General features: G+C 45.1%; 1 protein-coding gene across 6 annotated transcripts in view; it reads right to left on the reverse strand.

Annotated features, from left to right (window-relative positions):
* Window positions 1-24,811, reverse strand: part of RIN2 (Ras and Rab interactor 2) — a 243,288-nt gene that overhangs the window by 111,923 nt on the left and 106,554 nt on the right. For 2 of the 6 annotated variants that reach the window (XM_010343725.3, XM_010343724.3), the window contains one exon: window positions 4,682-4,774. In XM_010343725.3, the coding sequence (XP_010342027.1) occupies window positions 4,682-4,738 (57 nt within the window). In that variant the 5' untranslated portion in view covers window positions 4,739-4,774. Of the gene's footprint in view, window positions 1-4,681; window positions 4,775-4,972; window positions 5,582-5,698; window positions 6,391-8,051; window positions 8,434-24,811 lie in introns of those variants that run through there. The other 4 variants (XM_010343726.3, XM_010343723.3, XM_074406190.1 and 1 more) reach the window with 4 other exon arrangements.

Here is a 24,811-nt window from a genome sequence, read left to right on the forward strand (position 1 = left end):
AACTCTTTCTTTCAATATACTTTTGAAATCCAAGAGCAATAGGTGTTCACATTTATTACTTAGAAGCAGATAACTTTGGCTACCATGTCTAGGGTGTTACCCCTTGCCCTCCACCATGTTTTTGTTGTTGCTGTTGTTTGAGACGGAGTACTGCTCTGTTGCCTAGGCTGGAGTACGGTGGCACCATCTCAGCTCACTGCAGCCTCCACCTCCCAGGTTCAAGTGATTCTCCTGCCTCAGCCTCCTGAGTTGCTGGGATTATGGGCACCCATCACCAAGCCTGGCTAATTTTTGTATTTTTAGTAGAGACAGGGTTTTACCATGTTGGCCCGGCTGGTCTCAAACTCCTGACATTAAGTGACCCACCGGCCTCGGCCTCCCAATGTGCTAGGATTTACAGGTGTGAGGCTCAGCACCTGGCCTCGCCACATGTTTTGTGGAGCGGGAAGATACTACTTTTTCTAGATGGTTGTGGAAAACAATGGTGCTGGGAGCAACTGGAAAATGGGTTTATCTGCATAGGATGGATGTGGCTGGAGCTTCGGGGATGCGATTCCACATGAATAGTAGCCACGGGACATCTCCGTGACCCCAGAATGCTCAGACAATCTGTGTGTTATCTACACACCTCATGTCCTCTGGCCTATCTGAGTCATGTCTGTGAGCCAGGACAGATGGGAAACCACAAATCAAGGCTTGCTACTAGTGGTTAGCGACTCCGGTTTAGAAACACAGACTGGATGGGGAGGATAATGACGAAAACGAGGCCCAGTGATTGCCTTCCAATTATCTGTGCTTTACACATGAGCCCTAATAGCCCAGAGCGGGATAATACTCATGTGGAATTCAGCTGTGAGTCAAGAATGTGACCGAGAAACCTCCCGCTTTATGAAAGAATCCTCTCCAGTTGTAGGGCATCACTGGCGTCTGCTGAGATGTGCGTTGATTGTAGTCGCATCAAGAGTCACCCCAAAACTTAGCTCCAGCCGCCTTCCTAAATGGTATGATGTCAACCTCAGCTCTCAAATCGAAGGCCACTTCCTTGGGAAAGGTTTCTCTGGAACCCCAGATTAGATTATATATTCTCAGAGCTCTTTTAACTTCTCCCATGAAGCACTTTTAAAAAGTGATTTGTAATTTTGTGTCTGGTGCTGTGATTATTTGATTAACATCTTTCCTTTTTTTTTTTTTTTTTTTTTTTTGAGTGCACTGGTGCCATCTCAGCTCACCGCAACCTCTGCCTCCTGGGTTCAAGCGACTCTCCTGCCTCAGCCTTCCAAATAGCTGGGACTACAGGTGCTCACCACCATGCCCTGCTAATTACTATTATTATTTTTTTTGTATTTTGAGTAGAGATGGGGTTTTGCCATATCGGCCAGGCTGGTCTCGAACTCCTGACCTTGTGATCAGCCTGCCTCAACCTCCCAAATTGCTGGGATTACAGGTGTGAGCCACTGCGCCAGCCTGATTATATCTTTCTTTGCTACCAGACTGAAAGCTCCATGAGGTTAGGAGTGGCTTCTGCTTTTTCCGTCTCTGGCCAACTGCAGAGCTTGGCCGCTCATGGGTGCTTAATAGGTGAGAAAGGAAATAAAGCATGGTGAGTCAGAGCAGGGCTAGTGGGTCTCAGGAGGTGCCCACTGGGTGACCACCCATTTCAGCACTGAACTCTCCTCCAGCTTCTTACAAATAAACCTGCAAGAGTCAGCACAGGGTGTTCAAAGGGCAGTTCACTTCTCCTCACAGATAACTATATGATGAATGTTGGTGACTAATTATGGAATAGGCAAAGAATATTCTTTTGTCACAGCAAAGAATAACTATGTCTAGAAGGAAGAGGAAGGAGGCTGGGTGCGGTGGCTCACGCCTGTAATCCCAGCACTTTGGGAGGCCAGGGTGGGAGAATTGTTTGAGCCCAGGAGCTCAAAGAAAGAAAGAAAGACGTATAAAGTAACTATATCATTTACATGGAGCATTTGACTTAAATAAATTAAGCAATTTAAGCTCTGCCCCAAACACAAAGTTACAAACAAGTGAAATAGTGCAGGCATCTTTGCCAATATTTTAGCCCAGAAATACAAGTCAATGACTTTATCTGCTGTCCCGCTGAAAACTCAAAAAACAAACATGATTTTCTTAGAACTGCAGGAAAACCTGGGTACAATGGACATGACGACAGGTAGTACACTGGGCCCCACAGGTCACCTTCCTGAGAAATGTTCAAAGGCAATCTTTTTTTTTTTTTTTTTTTTTTTTTTTTTTTTTTTTTTTGAGACGGAGTTTTGCTCTTGTTACCCAGGCTGGAGTGCAATGGCGCAATCTCGGCTCACCACAACCTCCGCCTCCTGGGTTCAGGCAATTCTCCTGCCTCAGCCTCCTGAGTAGCTGGGATTACAGGCACATGCCACCATGCCCAGCTGATTTTTTGTATTTTTAGTAGAGACGGGGTTTCACCATGTCGACCAGGATGGTCTCGAACTCTCGACCTCGTGATCCACCCGCCTTGGCCTCCCAAAGTGCTGGGATTACAGGCTTGAGCCACCGCGCCCGGCCAAAGGCAATTTTGACTGTACTCCATTTTCTTCTTTCCCCTGCCACCGCCACCCTGAGACGGAGTCTTGCTCTGTTGCCCAGGTTGGAGTGCAGTGGCGTGATCTTGGCTCACTACAACCTTTGCCTCCCAGGTTCAAACAATTCTCCTGCCTGAGCCGCTCAAGTAGCTGGGATTACTTGAGGGGGGCATGCTCGGCTAAGTTTTGAATTTTTAGTAGAGACAGGGTTTTGCCATGTTGGCCAGGCTGGTTTCAAACTCTTGACCTCAAGTGATCCTCCTGCCTTGGCCTCCCAAAGTGCTGGGATTACAGGTATGAGCCACCGTGCCTGGCCTTCATTTTCTTCTTTTACCTTGACTTTAAAATCTAACTACGAGGTAAGACACAGAGCCACTGTGTTTCCTGATCATCATAAGGTGGTAATTATGGACTAGCCAATATTGAGGTTGATCTAGACAGTGCTTTGGGTTAAGGAGAGGTTTTGGATCATCCTTTCTGCCAGGGGGAAATAAATATCTCGGCATCAAACGCAACCCAGGAACCTGCCGGATGACCACTGGGCCACCTGGTGGGCTTAGCTCTTGATATACAGGGGTCGTGAGGAGCTCCTTGCTCTCATCTGCCTCCTGTGAGTGAAGCTTATACAGGTTTGATCAAAACTGAATCAATGATTTGTGAAGTGAGACTACGTATATCCAAAAAGCTTAACTATTACGATTGATCATTGAGACCATCTGTGTCAACATAACTTAACTCTTTCTTCCAGGATCTTCTTGCCCAGAAAATTAAGGCTGTAAACCAATAAATGACTTCACTGTTTGCTGCAGGAAATGTCTACACAATAATTTGTCCTGGCAAACAATTTGCTCACCTGGGAAAACAGCTCACTTATCAAACAAGGGTTTATTTGTCAAGGCCCATGTCAATATCCTCGTCTTGCTGTATCCACCAATCCCAAGCTATTGTGGCACAGACATCACTGAAATCAAATCAGTTTCTCAAAAAATGCAGCTTGAAGGACTTGGGCCTAGATCCCCAAATCCTACAAATCTGCCTCTTAATCTCCCCTTGCTTAGACATGAATAGGACTGTGTCCTAGCAATGTTCTTCCTTATTTCAGTAAATCTCATGAACTTTGCTTTATCAACAGGTTCTTCTGATGGATTTTTTTTGTAAAGTCAACAGTTGACACAATAAATAAGTTTTGTTCTCTTGGTAACAGGAAACATGTAAGTCAGTGTTAATACATATGACCTATGAAGCTTGGTTAATTGTTAAACATAGTCACTGCTCGGTAATAAAACCTCCTCGTGTTCCTCCTCTGGGGACAAGACCTGATGTTGGAACACCTGCCTATGACAGATTTCAAGTGCATATTTTACTTTCACTTTTCTTCCTTTTTAAACATAATTTTGTGTTTTAAAAAATTTCTATACTGAGGATGCCTTAATTCGAGGGTGGATGAAAGGAAACGAAGTGAAAAGCCACAAGAGGGGAACGGATTCCCAAGTGTCAACTAGAAACGACCACCACGTCTTCATTAAATACACACACACAGAGGACATACAACACCCATTTAAAATCTTATCTCATTAAGCTAGCAAGGTAATTTCGTCTCATCAACATCAATATGAACACAGAAGAGTTCGTTGTTATCATGCTTCCTCGTTATCATAAGAAGCCTTTGGGGATGTTTGATAAAATATACCGGAAAATAGTATTTCATCATTGTAAGGTGAGGCTGAGGAATCCGGTTTTGTTTTTGTTGTAGGAGAGAACACATGACGACGGTATTTATTCACCGGAAAGCAAAGTCCAACGTCCACCGTAAAACCCTGCAGCTGAAAAACAGCAAGCTGAGCAGCTCTCAAAGAAAGACAGCCTCCGCCGTCCTGCACAGCGCAGCCCCTCTGGTGCCCGAGCCCTGTGCCTGCATGAAAGCACTAAATCACAGACCCCACAACCTGTCGTACGCCCTGGTAACAGTCAGCAGCTGGGCTCGGGCAAGCTCCCTTAGCCGGCGCTGGCTCAGAGAGCGGACTTCCCTCAGCAGCTCCAAGGAGCGCTGCAGATCCCAGGCTAAGGGAGCAAGCCAACGATTCGAGATCCTAATCAAGGCTTCCTTTTACCTTAAAGAAACTTCCTCGCTTGTCCAGACTGCGGGCGCCCATGGTCCAAGCTGACATTTCTCCCAGCGAGGCTCCACTGCACGCCGGGGACTCCTGAAGGTAGAGACATTTTTAATGGTTAGTCCAGCCTGTAGGAAATTCCTTTCTAAGCCACAGAACACTCACAACAACAGTCCTGCCAAGATCTTTTTTCCGTCAACAACACAGTGCCATTTATTTCCCACCAAGCCCTTACATCTCCCTTCAGCCCCGTTTCCTGCCCCCACCAGCGCAGTTCCTAGGCTGACCCACCTCGCCAGCCCACCTCCCAACTCTGCCTCGGACGGAGAAGGTCCTTGGGACTTCAGGAAGCATAACGATTATTTTATGTGTGTGACCTCACGCTGAAATGTGAATGGAACCAATATTAGATGTCCCCATCATCTGCTCTGAAAGCTTATAGATTGAATGTGGCTAATCGCAGAAAGACAGCTGAAGAAGGAGGTTCTGTACGTCCCAGGAAATCATGCTGGAAGGGGGTGAGGTCATCCTTAGCTCTGCTGGCCTCTCCCCCACACAAGGTCAACAGAAGGGCACTGGGAAGAAGTCACTCTATTTTTTTTCTTTAGACATCAGAAATATTTGGATAAAATCCTGTCACTGTTTACAGGGATGAGTTCACAGAAGAGGACAACATATAAACAGCTTCATGATCATCTAAAAAAGGGGAGTTGAATGCGGAGGAAAATTGAGAGGCAGGATAACAACACAGTTCTGAATTCTAACTGTGGGCTTTTTGAGCTTGGAATTTCCCCTGCTTAGGGCATCAGATCCCAATAATTCTTTCCCTCGGGACACAAAGCCTTCAACATTCAGTTCTAAGTTAAAAACACAGACACACCTCTGCCAGCTGACCCGTCCCAGGCCTTCATGTATTGAGGGGAGCCTGAAGGCGCACCCCAAACCTTTCCTTACCCAATGACTGTCCCAGAGGCAAGTATAAAACCACCCTGTCTTTCCTCATTCATCCTTTCTCACCATAACATGCACAGGATGTAGCTCATGCCAACCGTGACTGACACAGAGGAAGGCCAGTGAAGGAAAGAGTGAGACTGTCTCTTGCACCACCAAGGAATATTCAAAGTGGTTCAGCTGCAGGGGTGGGGAGGCACCGAAGCTAAGGCAGCTGCTGCTGCAGGTTCACTGAGGCTGTTTCATTATTACTGAGTGGCGGAGAGCCAGCGACACAAACAGGACATTGAGGGCAACGTTCAGGGATGTTTCAACAAGTGGAAAAGCATGAATCCATAGCTGAGAAGTGCATACAAGTGAGTGAGCAGGGATTTTTGCAGAGAGATTTTTTTCAGACCCACGATTTGCCCCCCTCCTTGCCTTCACAGTGAGTGTGATGACCTGTGCATGGAATCCAATCTAGAAAAAAATAATCCAACAGAAAAAAAAAAAAAAAATGATACAGCACATCCCTCCCCTCCTCCCAGAACCATCGTCTCTTTGTGTCATTGCTCTGTGGTGTGGCCACTTTAAAGGTTCGATGGTGTCTTCCCCGTGTTTCTTTCCACTTGTGATCCTGCTGGGATGAAGGCCAATGTTCCAGAAACCTCCTGAGAAGGGAGTGTGCGATTCTGCTGACACCAGAAGTTCAGGTTCTGGGGTTCATCACTCATTAGCAAAGTCCACAGGCTGGAACAACTCCAGAAAGAAATCACAGTGCCATGCTCAGAACTAGGAGCGGAACGGGAGCCACACTGTCACCTTGGGGAGCAAACCATGGCCCGTTTAGACCCAGAAGCACACAAATAAAAAAGCATACCCTGCTTTAAACCATGCCTAATGTCTGGAATTCTTTTTATTTCAGATGTTTTTTTCAGCAGCGGATTTGATGTCGTCTAGCAGTTCAGGAATTGCTAAAAGAGAGCCAAGACTTCATTCCTCATCCAGACCTAAGTTTCTTTGTTCTGTTCTGAAGTTTTCCATATACAAACTCTTTCTGATGAGCCAGGGCAGGCAGGGAATTTTGCCTATAGCATTGGAGCAGTTTGGGTTCCAGAAGTGTGCTAATTAATTACTTTAATTAGCTGCCTGAAAACTGCATGTGCACATTTTAACTCCAGCAGTCCTCAAATCACCATCCAATTTGGATTCTGCCCAGGGCAGGAAGATCCATCACATTTCAAAAGATGCCAGCGGCATCTCTCCTTCATGAGCTGCTCCGAGAGAGAGATGGGAGCAGGTGACAGGAACACACCGCCAGGTGCAGCAGCAGGTACGTCCCATGGGATTAAATGCTGGGGGCCATCCAATAGTTCCAGCGGACAGTATATAGCTTACTGTTATTTATTTATTTATTTTTTTAAGACAGGGTTGCGCCGGGCGTGGTGGCTCAAGCCTGTAATCCCAGCACTTTGGGAGGCCGAGGCGGGTGGATCATGAGGTCGAGAGATCGAGACCATCCTGGTCAACATGGTGAAACCCCGTCTCTACCAAAAATACAAAAAATTAGCTGGGCATGGTGGTGCGTGCCTGTAATCCCAGCTACTCAGGAGGCTGAGGCAGGAGAATTGCCTGACCCCAGGAGGCGGAGGTTGTGGTGAGCCGAGATCGCGCCATTGCACTCCAGCCTGGGTAACAAGGGCGAAACTCCGTCTCAAAAAAAAAAAAAAAAAAAAAAAAAAGACAGGGTTTCGCCATGTTGGTCAGGTTGGTCTTGAACTCCCAACCTCAGGTGATCCACTTGCCTTGGCCTCCAAAGTGCTTGGATTACAGGCGTGAGCCACCATGCCCGGCCTTGCTTACTGTTATTTTTAAAAACAAAGTTCTTGGCCAGAAAAATAAAGTCCTTGGTACATGCAGTGGCTCATGACCAGCACGTTGGGAGGCCAAGGCGGGAGAATCACTTAAACCAGGAGTTTGAGACCAGTCTGGGCAACATAGCAAGACCTTGTCTCTACAAAAAAATTTTTTTAAAAATTAGATGGGCGTGGTGGTGTGCTCCTGTAGTCCCAGTTACTCAGGAGGGAGGATCACTTGAGCCCAGGAGGTCGAGGCTACAGTGAGCCAGGATCATACCACTGTACTCCAGCCTGGGTGACAGAGTAAGACTCTGTTTCAAAAAAATTAAAAAAAAAAAAAAATTCTTAAGGTTCCCAAAGAGTTCTGGTTTAATATTTTTCTGTAGTAGCTATAGTTTCCTTCCCCAAACAATAAGCTCAGATACCTCGATTCAATACTGACAGCAATTTAATACAATTTAAAATGATAGCTTCTTTTCATCTGCGGTTCCCCACACCTCCCCACAGATGTCACCCCAGCAGCTTCATCCTAAAACCGCCCCAGGAACAGGCTGGACTAAGAAACAAAAAGGGTACCGTACTTTGAGAGGCTGTGAAGTTCTTCCAGACTTGTACCGGTTGGAAGTGCGTTCTTTTCCTGGCTTCCCTGAAGGGTAAAGTGGATTTTTGAAAAAAAATGAGCCCAGCGCGTCCAGTAGATCTTTCCAGACACTAGCTAAAAGCTAGCAAAAAAAGAAGAAAAAGAAGAAGAAGGCAGCCCTCATGGGACTAAGGACACTGCAAACATTTGGGAGCTGCCAAGCCCTTTCAATAACACCACTGAAAGAATGTAAACCGAGCTGGTCGCATGGGTCGGCGCTAATGGACAAAGGCAGGAAGTGACTATTCCTCATTCTCCCAGAGACACCAGCCTCTGTCACTTTATAGTAAACCTAATGGTGGCTTTCCGTGTGGCCCCAAGAGCAACTGCTGAGGTAAAGCAAAGTCTGGCCTTAAAAGCTGAAAGAACTCGTGCGTCCCCTGGCTGGGCCCCAGGCTGTGCTGGCTGCCTGCTATACGAGACCAATGGAGGCTGGTTGGCCAGCCCATTCTCCTGACAGCCACTGAGGCCAGGAGCTGAGGCCGCCACCTGGACCCTGGCTGTGGGCTGGCCGACTGGGGTTGAAACACACAGTGCCTGATTTCTAGTTCACTGATCAATGGAACTGGGTTGAGTCACTGGCATTTTTCCAGCTTTTGCTGTGCCGGGCCACAGGCCAGACCTTGGCAAGATAGAGAGCTTGAGAAGCATTAAGGGCAGGCCTGTTCCCTTCTCTCCCTTCCTTCCTCATCTTCCCCTGCCCCAGCTTTTCTCTTTCTTCCCCTCCCTTCCCACTCCCACCCCCGTCCGTTCCTCTCCTCTTAATTTCTTTAGTCTAATATAACCTTCCTATTTTGAAGGAAGGATTTTATTTTATTTCTTAATTGACCAGCAAACATGGTATATATTTGTGGTATATAACATGATGTTTTGAAATATACAGGTACACATATCGCAGAATGGCTGTCAATAATTAACATATATATTACTCCACATGCTTTTTATTTGTCCTGAGAGCACTTAAAATCTCCTCTCTTTGAAAATTTTCTTTTCTTTTCTTTCTTTCTTTTTTTTTTTTTTTTTGATTGAGACAGGGTCTTACTCTGTTACCCGGACTGCAATACAGTGGCACGATCTCAGCTCACTGCAGCTTCCACTTCCAGGGTTCAAGTGATTCTCCTGCCTCAGCTTCCCAAGTGGCTAAATACAGATGTGCACCAGCATGCCTGGCTAATTTTTGTATTTTTTGGTAGGTATGGGGTTTTACCATGTTGGCCAGGCTGGTCTCGAGCTCCTAACCTTAAGTGATCCGCCTGCCTCGGCCTCCCAAAGTGCTGGGATTACAGACAAGAGCCGGCTGCAATTTTTAAATATTTAATACGTTGGTATTAACTAGTCACCATGTTGTACAATACAGCTCTTGAACTGCTTTCTCCTTCCTAACTGAAAGTCTGTATCCTTTGACCAATATCCGTCCAATCTCTTCTCCCCCTGACCCCCACTCCAGCTTCCTATTTTATCCTATTTTATTTACTTTAGGTCACAAGTACAAACCCACAAGAGAAGCAGCAGAAGCAATTATATTGGATTCCACTACTCGCAAGTCTGACTTAAAGGGCACTTAACGTACTCAAGTCCTGGATTCTCATCTCCACCCTGCGTGAGGTAGGCTACAGAAGCTTTCTAATCACCACCTTCTGTTTTTCTTTTTAGCCGCTGAATGAGGCGAGGCAGCTCGGACTTCAGTCTCAGTAAACAAGACCTCGTTATTGTAATTATTTTACAGCCAAATTGACTGAAATAGGAAAAAGTGACTCACCCTCGGGGACCTGTCAGGTCAAGTCCAAATCTGAGAAATGCATCTCACTTTTTTGCCTGGTTCCTTAACCAGCTCCCAGGGAGACAGGTCATCTCTCCTTCCAATGCTTTTTGTTTTTTCTAAAGAGTGGTAGAAGGAAGTGGAGGTGGCTCTGTGTCTGGGTGCAGTGAAGGTCTCTGAATATTTCCGTAATTATCTTTGTATTATCCAATATTTCACACATTGGACAGAAAAATGTTATTCCAAGGTCAGACTTGACAATTTGAACTGTGTGAATTAAAAGAAATTTTTTAAGTGTCTTGGATCACTGTTCGACACGGGTTTCCCCTCACTCAACAACCATTTTTTTTAAAAAAAATGTAAGTTTTAAGGTCATGAAAACTTTTCATTGAAAAGAGAAGCTAATTTGTGGGAAAGAAAGAAGTCACATGCAAAGAACTGTATTCCCAGCCCCCTTACTTAACAACAGTGTTGTAATGTCAGTTTTAATTATTATTTTTGAGGCGGGGTCTCATTCGGCTGCCCAGACTGGAGTGCCTCAGTCATGGCTCACTGTACCTCGACCTCCTGGGCTCAAGTGATTCTCCACCTCAGCCTCCAGAATAGCTGAGACTACCAATGTGTGCCATCAGGTTCAACGAATCTATTTATTTTTAGTTTGTAGAGACCAGGTCTCCCTCCGTGTGTTGCGCCTAGGCTGGTCTCAAACTCCTGGCCTCAAGCCATCCTCCCGCCTTGGCTTCCCGAAGTGCTGGGATGACAGGCATAAACCACCAGGCCCGGTCCTAATCCCATTTCAAAACTGTGGTTGGTCAGAAGGGCTGAAAATCTGTAGTAGCTAAAAAGCTGTCTTTATGGGGGGAGATTTGCATCTGTAGAGAAAAATCTCCACTAATGCAGCCAGGCTTCCTCTGACGTCCTCTCCTGTCCGATATAGGAAAGATGAGCTGAGAGGCTGGCACTTTCAAAGGTCTGAAAGAACCATTTCCCATCTATTCTCTCTGAGAGCTGCTACGTGGGAGGTTTCCTCTGCCTGGTGAGACCATCTTTGCTAGTCAGGCCTCCTCTTCTCCCCCTCCCATCACCTGTTTTGCCACCATCCAAACCCCCATTCTTTCTGTAACCTCAAGATGGCATACAAGCTTCTGAGCCCCATGGCGGGGTGGGGTGACCACTCTGTGGCGCTCCTCTGGGCATGTTAATAAAGGTATGTGCCGTTTCTCCTCTTAACCTGCCTTTTGTCATTCGGTCTTTCATCCAACCTTCACAGTGAAGGAGAAGTTTCTCCTTGGCTCCTACCAACCCACATGACGGGTCAATTTATGGAGAACAGATAGCCTGAGTGAACAGATATGAGAGAACATTGGGCCACAGGGTGTGTGTTGCGGGAGTCGGGGGAGAATGCGCAATGAAGAGTCTTGAGCAGTTTGGGTAGATTTATATTCCATTCCATCAAATATGTTTTGACCAGGATAGCATCCAAAGAATGAAGGAGACCATGAGTTATCAGAGGCAGGTAGAAGTTTGAGATACTTACTATCTTCCAATCAGATTTTTCTTTCTTTTTTTTTTTTTTTGAGACGGAGTTTTGCTCTTGTTACCCAGGCTGGAGTGCAATGGCACGATCTTGGCTCACCGCAACCTCCGCCTCCTGGGTTCAAGCAATTCTCCTGCCTCAGCCTCCTGAGTAGCTGGGATTACAGGCACGCGCCACCATGCCCAGCTAATGCTTTGTATTTTTAGTAGAGACGGGGTTTCACCATGTTGACCAGGATGGTCTCGATCTCTTGACCTCGTGATCCACCCGCCTCGGCCTCCCAAAGTGCTGGGATTACAGGCTTGAGCCACCACGCCCGGCTTTTTTTTTTTTTTGAGATGCAGTTTTGCTCTTGTTGCCCAGGCTGGAGTGTAATGGCACGATCTCGGCTCACCGCAACCTCTGCCTCCCGGGTTCAAACGATTCTTGTGCCTCAGCCTCCCAAGTAGCTAGGATTATAGGCATGCACCACCACACCTGGCTAATGTTGTATTTTTAGTAGAGATGGTCTTTCTCCATGTTGGTCAGGCTGGTCTCGAACTCCTGACCTCATCATCTGCCTGCTTAAGCCTCCCAAAGTGTTGGGATTACAGTTGTGAGCCACCACGCCCGGCTCCAACCAGATGTTTAAAAAATCTTAGAATCAACTAAAGCCAACACTGATCAAGAAAAAGCTCACCAAAGCAGAACAGTACTTGCAGCTGTCACTTTTGATGGGGTTTCTTAGATGAATACAGTACAGGGACACCTGTGGACCACCTGAGGGAAGATGCTTCAATTTAGGGATGAGGAGGATGGACAAAAGCCACATTTTGATCTCTTCTGTCACTCTGCTAAGGTGAGTGGAGGTTTTGCTCTTTCCCCCACGCCTCTCTTTTTAAGTTTCTGACTTAAATGAAATGCAATTAATTCTGTTTTTCTGATCATGGGACAGTTATAGACTGTTGTAAAAATGTTTTTTACGTTGTTATTTTAATCTGGTCTTTGTAACCTCAAAGGATATTTTAACTTCATGTTTAATAAACACAGATATTCAAATTAGAACGACACCAATATTGATAATTTTCATGGAGAACATACTTTCCGGAGCAAACTCCAGAAAACCATCTTAACTCACTGGCTCTTTTTCTTAAACGGTCCAGTTAAATTGTTTAAAACTTTTTTGGGTTCTTTTTAATTTTGCACCTTTCTTTCTAATATAAGTATTTAAAGCTATTGAGAATTTTATGTTTTATTTTTAAAACTTTATAGTTTTAGCTTTTTTTTTTCTTTTTGAGACAGAGTTTACTTTTGTTGCCCAGGCTCGAGTGCAATGGTGCGGTTTTGGCTCACTGCCAGTTTTAGCTTTTTTTTTTTTTTGAGACGGAGTTTTGTTCTTGTTACCCAGGCTGGAGTGCAATGGCGCGATCTTGGCTCACCATAACCTCTGCCTCCTGGGTTCAGGCAATTCTCCTGCCTCAGTCTACTGAGTAGCTGGGATTACAGGTGCGCGCCACCATGTCCAGCTAATTTTTTGTATTTTTAGTAGAGACGGGGTGGGTTTCACCATGTTGACCAGGATGGTCTCGATCTCTTGACCTCGTGATCCACCCGCCTTGGCCTCCCAAAGTGCTGGGATTACAGGCTTGAGCCACTGCACCCGGCCCAGTTTTAGCTTTCATGCATATCTGTGATCCATCTCAGATTAATTTTTGTGTATGATATGAAAGTTGAGAGTCTGTTTTTTCACATAGACATTCATTTAATTTTAATTATTATTATTATTATTTTTTGAGATGGAGTCTAGCTCTGTCGCCCAGGCTGGAGTGCAGTGGCGCGATCTTGGCTCACTGCAAACTCCATCTACCAAGTTCAAGTAATTCTCCTGCCTCAGCCTCCTGAGTAGCTGGGATTGCAGGCACCCACTACCATGCCCAGCTAATTTTTGTATTCTTAGTAGAGACAGAGTTTCACTGTGTTGGCCTGGCTGGTCTCAAACTTCTGACCTCATGATCCACCCACCTTGGCCTCCCAAAGTGCTGGGATTACAGGCGTGAGCCACCATGCCCAGCTGTACATTTTCAGTAAATGGTAAGTATTTTTATTACCAAACTGGGATTACAGGCTTGAGCTATTGCTTTTTACTTTTATAGAAAATAGTTTTTAGGGATGAATGCTTTTCTTGTAAACTTTGTAAAAGAGATATGATTGATTAAAAAGATTTTTGCCTTCATGAAACTTTACTGTTTAAGGTTCCTGCCCTAGTGGCGTGGCGGTTTTCATGATTTCTATGAAGTTCCAAATTTCCTGGGTTGCATATTGAATGTCTGAATTTCGTAAGATTGATGCTTCTGTCACTTTTTAGTCCATAACAAGTGTGACTGTGAATAGTTAAGTGACAGCTGTCATCAGGTTTTCTTCTATAGTACCATTTTTCTCAGACCAAGGTTTTTTCACTTTCCAAAATTACAAACAAGATGTAATTCACCAATTCATGTTTGGATTCATCACAAATTATGATGAGTGCATCTTTACCCATTTTATTATGAAATGGCTACAATACTAGTGATTTCGTAATTCTTAGTCAGGAAAGTAGAAGCAATTCCACAGAAACTAACAATATTCTTGGCCCAGCAACGGAGTACTGAAATTCTAAACGTAATATTCTATTCTTCTCATGTTTTTTGTTTTGTTTACTAAGAGCTTATGTCATTAGTGGAGTAAAGAACGTATAGAAAGTCCACATGGTTACATGAAAATGACCTGGGTCTATCAGCCAGGTGTGGTGCACGCCTGTAATTTCAGCTGCTAGGAGGCTGAGGAGGGAAGGTCTCTTGAACCCAGGAGATTGAGGCTGTAGAGAGCTCTGATGGAGCCACTGCACTCCAGTCCAGTGAGGGGCTGTGTTTCTATTTAAAAATAAATAAATAAAATAAAATGTTCTGGGTCAAAATGTCATGACAATCAGTGCTATGAAGGAAAAAAAAAAAGAGGAACATCACCCCTATATAATAAATGAGCCTCTAGACACATCTTGCCTGGAATCTCATGTACTGATTTACTTCTTTTCCTTCACTTTGATCATGAATATGTCGATGTCGTTCCAAAGTTCCCCTTCACCATTAGGGTGATTACCATCCCCTTTACTTAGTGATGTGCAAGGAAATGGTCAACAACTGGCTTTCTGGGAAATAGAAGCCCTAAGTTGTAACATCTGCCTGTTTTGTGGTGTAAATACTCCCATCATGGCCGGTTTCAAGCTACCAACGTGACATCAACAGACTTAAAAAATTCATGAAAACTTAACAGTCAGCTCTAGTGAGCAGAGAGAACCAATTCCAATTCACCACTGTATTTGATTCACCAACTCTAAACCACAAGGTCTCTGAAGAGGTGTCTTTTATTTGATTCTTTTCAGTAATAAAAGACAGCAAAAGTAAGAAACTAGATCTCCAGGCTGAAACCAGTGCTTTATCCGTGAAAACACGTTATTTGCCACTAGTAGGATATAAACTATTCTGGCTCTCATCTTAACCAACTTAAACGATGCCAACAGGAAAAGTTAAAGGAAGCCATATGTTCAGTCTGTTATCTTAGACTTAATGGGTTCCATTTCTGTGGAGGCTGAAGAGGAGAAGAAGAAAGATCTTCCTTTATGGAACCAGACATTAGAGAGCTCATCTGCTTGTTCACGGTAGCCTCTTTCATACTTTACGTGCTGCCTGGCACGTATGTGCTTGGTAAATGTTTGCTGATGAGTAAGCGCATAGGATTTTACGAACAAGTCATCTAGGCTGAAGAGGAGGGTTTTTAAAGAATGACTTTCTCAGCTAGGTGCAGCAGCCCACATCTATTATCCCAGCATTTTGGGAGGTCAAGGCAGGAGGATCGCTTGAGTTCAGCCTGGGCAACACAGCGAAACCTCATCTCTACAAAAAATTAGCTGGGCATGGTGGCATGTATCTGTGGCCCCAGCTACTCAGGAGGATGAGGTGGGAGAATCGCTTGAGCCCGGAAGGTCAAGGCTGCATTGATCATGCAACTTTACTCCTGCTTGGGTGACAGAGTGAGACCCTGTCTCAAAAAAAAAAAAAAGGAATAACTTCCGCTAAAGCATAAGATGATATGAAGAACCATGCTTAGCTTTAAGAATGGCCAGATCACATAAAATGCCAGCAACACACATAACATGTTGTTGACCCACAAAACATGCTGGAAAAAACGTTTCTTTTTTTTTTTTGAGATGGAGTCTCACTCTGTTGCCCAGGCTGGAGTGCAGTGACATGATCTCGGCTCACTCCAACCTTTACCTCCTGGGTTCAAGTGATTCTCTTGCTGCCTCAGCCACCTGAGTAGCTGGGATCACAGGTGTGCACCGTCATGCCCAGCTAATTTTTGTAATTTTAGTAGAGACAGGGTTTCGCCATGTTGGTCAGGCTGGTCTCAAACTCCTGGCCTCAAGTGATCTGCCTGCCTTGGCCTCCCAAAGTGCTGGGATGGCATGATCCACCACATCTGGCCTAGAAAAAAAAAATATTTTTTTCCACACCACTTTAAAATATCCAAAAAAATAATAAATAAAAGAGTTTAGGGAGTCCATGTGTTCTCTCGGTGGTTGGTTTTTTCTTACAGAATTCTATGATCTGAAGCTCTTTCTTCTCTCTATAGCATACAAACCTACTTTGTTCTCTACAAGTACCTAGCCAATCATGTTTCTCAGCTCTTTCATTTTTGCACAAATTGAAATTCTAGAGAAATCTCCAGGTGCTTGTCCAAGCCATCACATCAGCTTTGAAGGTCACACAATGAAGAAAGGCCACGGCAAATCAATCACACTATGTTTGTGCATGTCCTTGCAGCCACGTGTTGTTGGATTAGCCTAAGAGTCTTAAAATTCTCATGCTTTCTCTTAGGAAGTGAGTTGGAGAACAGATGGGCTTCCTCTGAAGAATGTCTTCCTTGTAAGCCCACAGATTCCATGTGGACAGTCAGCGGAAGCACACTAATATCAAAATAACAACACACTACGACACCTTCTATACATAGTAAATGCTCTAATAATATGTATTAATATTTAATATCATCACATAACCAGACTCTAGAAATTAGCAAGGGAGATGCATAAAGAAAGAAACAGTTCTCCAGAATAACTTAGTATTTTGTGTGTCTATGAAAGAGTCATGAAAATCCACATAATGCTCTCAGAGATATTGGTTGCCATCACCAAAAAAGCGGTCTTGGTGGTAGCAATTGTGCCTCAGAAGTTCGGGCATGTTTAAAAGTCAGTCTTGGGCCAGGCGCAGTGGCTCACGCCTGTAATCCCTGAACTTTGGGAGGCCGAGGTGGGTGGATCACGAGGTCAGGAGTTCGAGACCAGCCTGACCAACATGGTGAAACCTTGTCTCTACTAAAAATATAAAAATGAGCTGGGCGTGTTGGCACACACCTGTAATCCCAGCTACTCAGGAGGCTGAGGCAGGAGAACTGCCTGAACCTGGGAGGTGAAGATTGCAGTGAGCCAAGATGGTGCCACTGTACTCCAGCCTGGGCGACCGAGTGAGACTTCATCTCAAAAAAAAAAAAAAAAGTCAGTCTTGGCTGACCAATGGCATTCATGGTTTTTGTTAGGCATGACAAGGACATAGGACATTTCACAAATCCAGTTTCCTATTATTCAGCTTTGCACTATTTGCAACTACCAAATAATTTCTGCTAGGTTCCGCAGGTTCTCTGAAGCTTAGCGTTTTCCTCTCAATGGTCTACCTCACCCCATCCTCTTGTTCAGACATCTGACTCCTTCCTATGGCAGTGGAGCCAGACAGTGCAGGTGTGGTTAGCGTCCAGCCCAAGGTACAGGGGAGAAAGCAGGATTATCTCTTATTCACTGAGACTATTTGAGGGTGGGTACAAACTCATGTCTGAGAGAGCCTGCTTTGGGTCATAATGATAGCCAAGGAGTCATATTATGGAAAACAGAGTAAAGCATGGAGGTCATGTGGACCCATGGATGGGTAGATGGATGGCCTCAGGGGACAGTGGAGACAGCATCATTGTCCATGTCTGGGCTCTCATGCCACCCATGAGGATGCTGGGTGGACACTGATCTTTTCAGGGACTGAGGCAAGAGGGCAGATGGAAGTTCACTTATATTTTATGTCTGAATATTTTAAAAATTATAAATCAAGACCACAAACTGTTAACTAAAATATGTTCTATTCTCCTACCACGACAAATGTGCCTTTACAAGGACTTGGGAAAACTGGTTTCAGTGTAAAATTCTCAGACTCCTCAGTGTTTTTTCCTGAACATGGGGACCTGCGGTGACGCTGTACCCGCCTCATGGTTTGCTACCCCTCTTCTCCCTCCAATCGCTCTGTGGATACCCCATTTTTCATGTTCAAGTGCTCTGCCTCCTTGGACTTTCCAGCCTATGGATGCTACTCCAGGAGCAGAGTTAGCCCAGGGGCCCAGGCACACGGGAGACAGCCTGCCAGGCAGTGGAAACAGGCTTGGGCCATGCGGGAAGATTCCAGAGCTCTGGGAATCTGGTGCATGGGCAAGGCAGGGAGGGGATGTGGGCCCAAGACTGGCACAACCTGTTTGCTCCAATGACTTCTCCTTCCATGGGGAGGGGTGAGGATAGCATAGGACAAAGTGCACATCTCAGGAGTTAGGGCACACCTGGGTGGCAGGTAGGTTCATCTTAGGGCTCACAACAGAATGGACACAGCTTCTGCTACTTTTTTTTTTTTTTTTTTGAGACAGAGTCTCATTGATGCCCATACTAGAATGCACTGGCGTAATCATGGCTCACTGCAGCCTCGACCTCCCAGGCTCAAGTGATCCTCCCACCTCAGCCTCTTGAGTAGCTGGGACTACAAGTGAGCATCACCACACCTGGATAATTTTTTTGACATTTTTGTAGAGACAGGGTCTCACCATGCTGTCCAGTCCAGTCTTGAACTCTTGGGCTTGTGATCCTGCTACCTCAGCCTCCTGAAGTGCTAAGATTGCAGGCATGAACCACCACACCCAGCCCCACCACGGCTTTTAGTCCTCTCCCACCATCCATCCAGTCCTGGTTTGCAGAAGTATAAGGTTTGGTCCCATGTGGGCCTGGTTATAGCCTTGTGGCACTTGCAGAAAGCGGGTGGGCTTAGGCTCAACAGCCCTGTGGCAACCTAATTTCTTTAGAGCTCTGAATTCCAGCGAAGAGGTCAGGCTCTCTTCTAAGAAGCATCCCGGGCCGGGTGCGGTGGCTCAAGCCTGTAATCCCAGCACTTTGGGAGGCCGAGGCGGGTGGATCACAAGGTCAAGAGATCGAGACCGGCCGGGCGCGGTGGCTCAAGCTTGTAATCCCAGCACTTTGGGAGGCCAAGGCGGGTGGATCACAAGGTCGAGAGATCGAGACCATCCTGGTCAACATGGTGAAACCCCGTCTCTACTAAAAATACAAAAAATTAGCTGGGCATGGTGGCGCGTGCCTGTAATCCCAGCTACTCAGGAGGCTGAGGCAGGAGAATTGCTTGAACCCAGGAGGCAGAGGTTGCGGTGAGCCGAGATCGCACCATTGCACTCCAGCCTGGGTAACAAGAGCGAAACTCCGTCTCAAAAAAAAAAAAAAAAAAAAAGAAAGGCAAAGACAAGATATGGAAGACAGAAAAATAGATATTGAAACAAGTTTAAACAAATAATTAAATCTAAGTAATTGTTATAAATAGAATTGAAATCGAGGCCAGGCGCGGTGGCTCAAGCCTGTAATCCCAGCACTTTGGGAGGCCGAGGCGGGTGGATCACAAGGTCAAGAGATAGAGACCATCCTGGTCAACATGGTGAAACCCCATCTCTACTAAAAATCCAAAAACATTAGCTGGGCATGGTGGCGCGTGCCTGTAATCCCAGCTAATCAGGAGGCTGAGGCAGGAGAATTGCCTGAACCCAGGAGGTGGAGGTTGCAGTGAGCCGAGATCGAGCGATTGCACTCCAGCCTGGGTAACGAGAGCGAAACTCCATCTCAAAAATAAATAAATAAATAAATAAATAATCTCAAGAAGCATCCTGGCTCTCATGCTCCTTCCCCTGCCTTATGGCTCTTTCACTGGACGAGTCTAAAACACTATAACCCTGCACTATGGACTCACCATCTTAGACTCCTGAAATCTTGCTCTCAATCCTAAACCAGCTGCCTTTTCCCCACAAACATTCTTGTCTTGGGAGTCAAAATATATCCAGTAAGCATTGAGAAATACTTCTGCCTTGTATCTGAGACATGCGCACTTTCTCCGGGGCTGGGGTAATGTTATGACCCCTCTACAGTTAGAGTCCATTGACCTCGAGTTACTGCAGATAATAGGAAAACAGATAACATGCCCAGAAGCTGTTATCTGCTGAAACAAGGGTCCCTCTCTTTGGGTGGCTGTAATAGCACATCTCCAGCAAGGGGGAAGAAGACCTTTATCTTTATCTTCCTGAAGACCTTATCTTTTTACTCTCCTCCGGAAGGCTATAAGTGCTTTTGCTGAAATCTGGAAAGCAAGCTGGGCCAAAGTGACTTCTTCACAGTCCTCAATGGGCTACCCAGATGGGTGGGTCTGGCTATAAAACAATGAATGCCCAGTATACTTGACTTGGTATAAGGTGTTTTTTTTTTTTTTTTTTTTGAGACAGAGTCTCACTTTGTCACCGAGGCTGGAGTGCAGTGGCGCGATCTTGGCTCATTGCAACCTCCCCGCCCACTCCCCCACCCCTCCCAGGTTTCAAGTGATTCACCTGCCTCAGCCTCCTGAATAGCTGCAATTATAGGCACCCACCAACACACCTGGCTAAGTTTTGTATTTTTAGTAGACACAGGATTTCACCATGTTGGCCAGGCTGGTCTCAAACTCCTGATCTCAAGGGATGCTCCTGTCTCAGCCTCCCAAAGTGTTGGGATTACAGGCGTGAGCCACCACACCCGGCCGGCATGTGATTTACAAAGGGCTTTTGCTCACATATACCTGTTTTACCTGTCTGTGATGCCATCATAGTCTGTGTGGCACCTCTCTCTATGACATGAGCCCTCCCTACATCTGGAAGCTTCTATTTTAACCGAGACTTTCTCCATAGACCCTATTTTCCAGGGAAGCCCTATACTCTTAGTTAGGAGTCTTTCCTTTTCTCTCCTCCTCCCTGTTTTTAAAAAAGTTATTATTATAGTCTATCCCTTTATTATCTCATTGACGTATACACAGAGAGTAGGCAGAAATCAAATCTTCCAGTCAAAGGTGACAGATTTATACGACCTGAAGAGAAACCAGAGGATTGAAGTCAAATCTTTCAGTTGGCAAAGCTGTGCATTATTTCTGGATTGTAACTACTTATTTTTCCTGGATCTGATAAAAAATAAAAATAAAAACAAAAGCCGAGTTTGTGGAGTCCTCTTCCTCTTTTCCTATACTCAGAAATATCTCTCTAGTTGAAAGCACAAGCAGCACTCAGTTTTGGTTTCTTTCTCTGAAATGCAGCTTCCAGTGCTGACTTTCCACTTCACATTCCGTTCCCCTGAAGTCCTCACTCCCTCTTCTCTTAATGACAACCACAGGCTGGAAGCCTCAGAGGGCGGGGCCTTGGCTCTGCCCTCGCTTTACTCTGCGCATCAGTCACTCTGCAGTGCTGCTGAGTCTTCTGGTTGAAAGGTGGCTCATCTTCCTTCCCATCCTCTGCACTCACTCAGGTCTTGGACTGTGGCGACTCTAATGGCTTCAGCAGCTCTTCAAACTGTGCATCACACTGTCTGTCTCTGCTTCTCTCCATCCTGCAGGCCCTCACCAAAAGACACATTCCACTGGGAATGTGTTTGGTGATTTAAATGTCTGTGCATCACCACTGTCTGTATCTATTCTATTCCACCCTGCAGGCCTGCTTCCGTTTGCAACCCATTTCTTATTAATTATTATTATTATTATTATTATTATTTTAGAGACAGCATCTTCTTCTGTTGCTTAGGCTGAACTACAGTGGCTGAAACATAGCTCACTGTAGCTTCAAACTCTTGGACTCAAGCATTCCTCGTGCCTCAGACTCCTTTGGGACTATAGGTGTGCAATACCACATCCAGTTAACCCATTTTTAAAGATTTTAAAAATGTATCAGCTGGGTATGGTGGCTCATGCCTGTAATCCCAACTCTCTGGGGGCCAACGTGGGTGGATCACCTGAGGCCAGAAGTCCAAGAATAGCCTGGCCAACATAGTGAAACCCCGAGTCTACTAATAATTGAAAAATTAGCTGGGTGTGGTGGGACCCAGCTGTAATCCTATCTCCTTAGGAGGCTGAGGCACGAGGATCGCTTGAACCCAGGAGATGGAGGCTTCAGTGAGCCAAGATCACACCAGTGCACTCCAGTTCTGGGTGACAGAGTGAGGCACTGTCTCAGTCAATCAATCAATCAATAAAATAATATTAAAAATAGAAAATTTATCTATATTCCATAGGTGGATACTTAGGGCCCCTTCTGCTCTTCAACCAACCCAGCTTTTCATTCTCAGTTGCTAATTATGTCTCTGTACCCTCAACTCTCATTATGCTCCTCTGCTCAGTGTAACCTGTCTTAGTCTCTGTTCCCCTGGAAGCCAACTCTGAGAGAAGAATTGCTGTGCAAGTCGTTTCCTTGGAAGATGGTCCTTCCAAGGAGGGAAGGGAGACAGCTACTGTGAGGGAGTCAGGAAGGAAAGGCAGCCAAGGAAACGTGCATTACTGACACCAGGAAGCATTAGGAGAGAGTTACAGGGTGTGCTGTCTTGAGCACCCTTCTGGGTTAGCTCCACATTTCACTCTCTTTCTCTGAGCCACAATCAATTGTTGTACTTCGTGGTATTAAGTTCTATAAAGTCATCACCAGCTGTGAATTAGCGAACACGGAACCACTGTTCCTAGGGGAAACACAGGTTTAGGTTCCTGCTAGCCCCTGGCCATAGCATTTTCATTAACATACCAGTGCATAACCTTGCTTTATGTGTGTTTCTAGTTAAAACTACCTTATTTAATATGTATTGTTGATTCATTGACACCGAAGTCATGGTCAACAGCACTGTAACTTATGCCTGAACAGTTTACCTAACATTCACATTTCCTCCATCACAGCCTGCTTACCCTGAAACAGCTTTTTGGCATTTACTTTTTTTTTTTTTTTTTTTTGAGACGGAGTTTCGCTCTTGTTACCCAGGCTGGAGTGCAATGGCGCGATCTCGGCTCACTGCAACCTCCGCGTCCTGGGTTCAGGCAATTCTCCTGCCTCAGCCTCCTGAGTAGCTGGGATTACAGGCACGTGCCACCATGCCCAGCTAATTTTTTTGTATTTTTAGTAGAGACGGGGTTTCACCATGTTGACCAGGATGGTCTCGATCTCTTGACCTCGTGATCCACCCGCCTCGGCCTCCCAAAGTGCTGGGATTACAGGCTTGAGCCACCGCACCCGGCTGGCATTTACTTTTAGGGGCCTCTTAAAACAGTGAAATAAGCAAAAGACACACACACACACACACACACACACACCCCAAAATGTGAAAAAAGCAGTACTAAATAGACATCAAGAAGGACCCTTGTTTACAATATGAAGACTGAAATAGGAAGGTAGAGCTTCATTCATCCTCAGCTGGGAATGTGCCAGATGATTTAAATTTTTGCTCCTCTGTGTAGGTGCGCTAATGACCACAAGAGCACTATGATTATTGATTTGGGAATCACAGATAAATTTTAGCAAGAAGGCAAATTTGCAAATACAGAATTCAAAAATAATGAGGATCAACTGTCTTTTCAATTCTGTAAATTGTAGAAAACTGATAAAAATATAAATGAGTATTGCCAACAGAGATGCAAATTTGGTTCTATAGAGATACAATTGATTATTGCCCTGTGGATATTGATCAGTTTTGCATCCACTTGTGAAGTCATTTCAGTGTTCTTAATTGCCTTTATCAGGGGTCTGCAAAGAAGGTCTGTAGGCCAAATGCACCTACAACATGCTTTTGAGAATGAAGTTTCACTGAAACATCAGCAACCACTCCTTTATTAACATATTGTCTATAGCCGTTTCAGGCTACAATGGCAGAACTGAGTAGTTGCAACAGAGACTACATAGCCTGCAAATCCTAAAATATTATCTGGTCCTTTCCAGAAAAGGTGTTATACGTCTAAGCATGGTGGTGCACACCTGTAATTCCAGCACTTCGGCAGGTTGAGGCAGGAGGATCCCTTGAAACCTCAGGAGTTCAAGATCAGCCTGGGCAACATAGTGAGACCCCATCACTATAAAACATTTTTAAAAATTAGCCAAGAGTGGTGACACATGACTGTAGTCCCAGCTACTTGGGAAGTGGAGGCACGAGGATCACCTGAGCTCAGGATGTCAAGGCTGCAGCAAGCCAAGATTGTATCACTGCACTCCAGCCTTGGTGATACAGCAAGACTCTGTCTCAAAAATAAAATTAAATTAAAAATTAAAAAGGAAAATGTGATCTATATATTTGTATGTAAATGCTATTTGAATCTACTTTTAAATCAGTTGTGACATTTTACCACTTCCCTCATTCATTAAAGAGCTTAAAATATTTTTGACACAGTTTTAAAAACATTTATGTATAAAATATATTTAGAGGGTATGACCTCACATGGATATATTGCATAGTGGTGAAGTTTGGGCTTCTGGTATACCCACCATCTGAATAGTGAGCATTGTAATCAATGGGTAATTTTTCAACCCTCACTCCCCCCACCCAGTGTCCCACATTTTGTAGTTTCCAATGTCCATTATTTCACTCTGACACAGTTTTTTTTTTTTTTTAAGTTGCACTAATGTCATGATTTTACCTTTAGAATATTTATCCTTTAAGACTGAACATGTGTAGCTGGGGGCTGCCGGAGCATGTTGCTACTGGGGAGTGCAGATGGCATGGGGTGAGTGTGCTTCAGGGGTGTCCCACTCAAGGTCAAGGAAGCTGGGCTGTGTGGGTCACTGTTGGGGAATTGTGCCTGTGGGTATTAACTTGATGGCACACTCAGTCTGCCAGGCAGAACGTTGCGGTAAGAAGTGATAGGAGTGTATGGTAGGAGGAGGTGAGCCAGGTACATCGCACGTGCATCTCCAGCTTATCCACATTGTACGCCCACTCCCACCTTTACATTTTGATCAGCGGCCCCACACCTTTTCTGCTTCATATATCCAAATTCTGTCCATTGTTCAAAGACTAGCTCAAGCCCACTGTGTTAGCCTGTTCTCACACTGCTATACAGAACTTCCGGAGACAGGGTAATTTATAAAAGAATAAGGCTCAATTGACTCATAGTTCCACATGGCTGCGGAGGCCGCAGGCAACTTACAATCATGGCAGAAGGGGAAGCAAGCACCTTCTTCACAAGGTGGCAGGAAAGAGATGAGTGAAAGAAAGAGG

Source organism: Saimiri boliviensis, chromosome 9 (assembly GCF_048565385.1).
Source record: "Saimiri boliviensis isolate mSaiBol1 chromosome 9, mSaiBol1.pri, whole genome shotgun sequence".
NCBI classification, from domain to species: Eukaryota; Metazoa; Chordata; class Mammalia; order Primates; family Cebidae; genus Saimiri; species Saimiri boliviensis.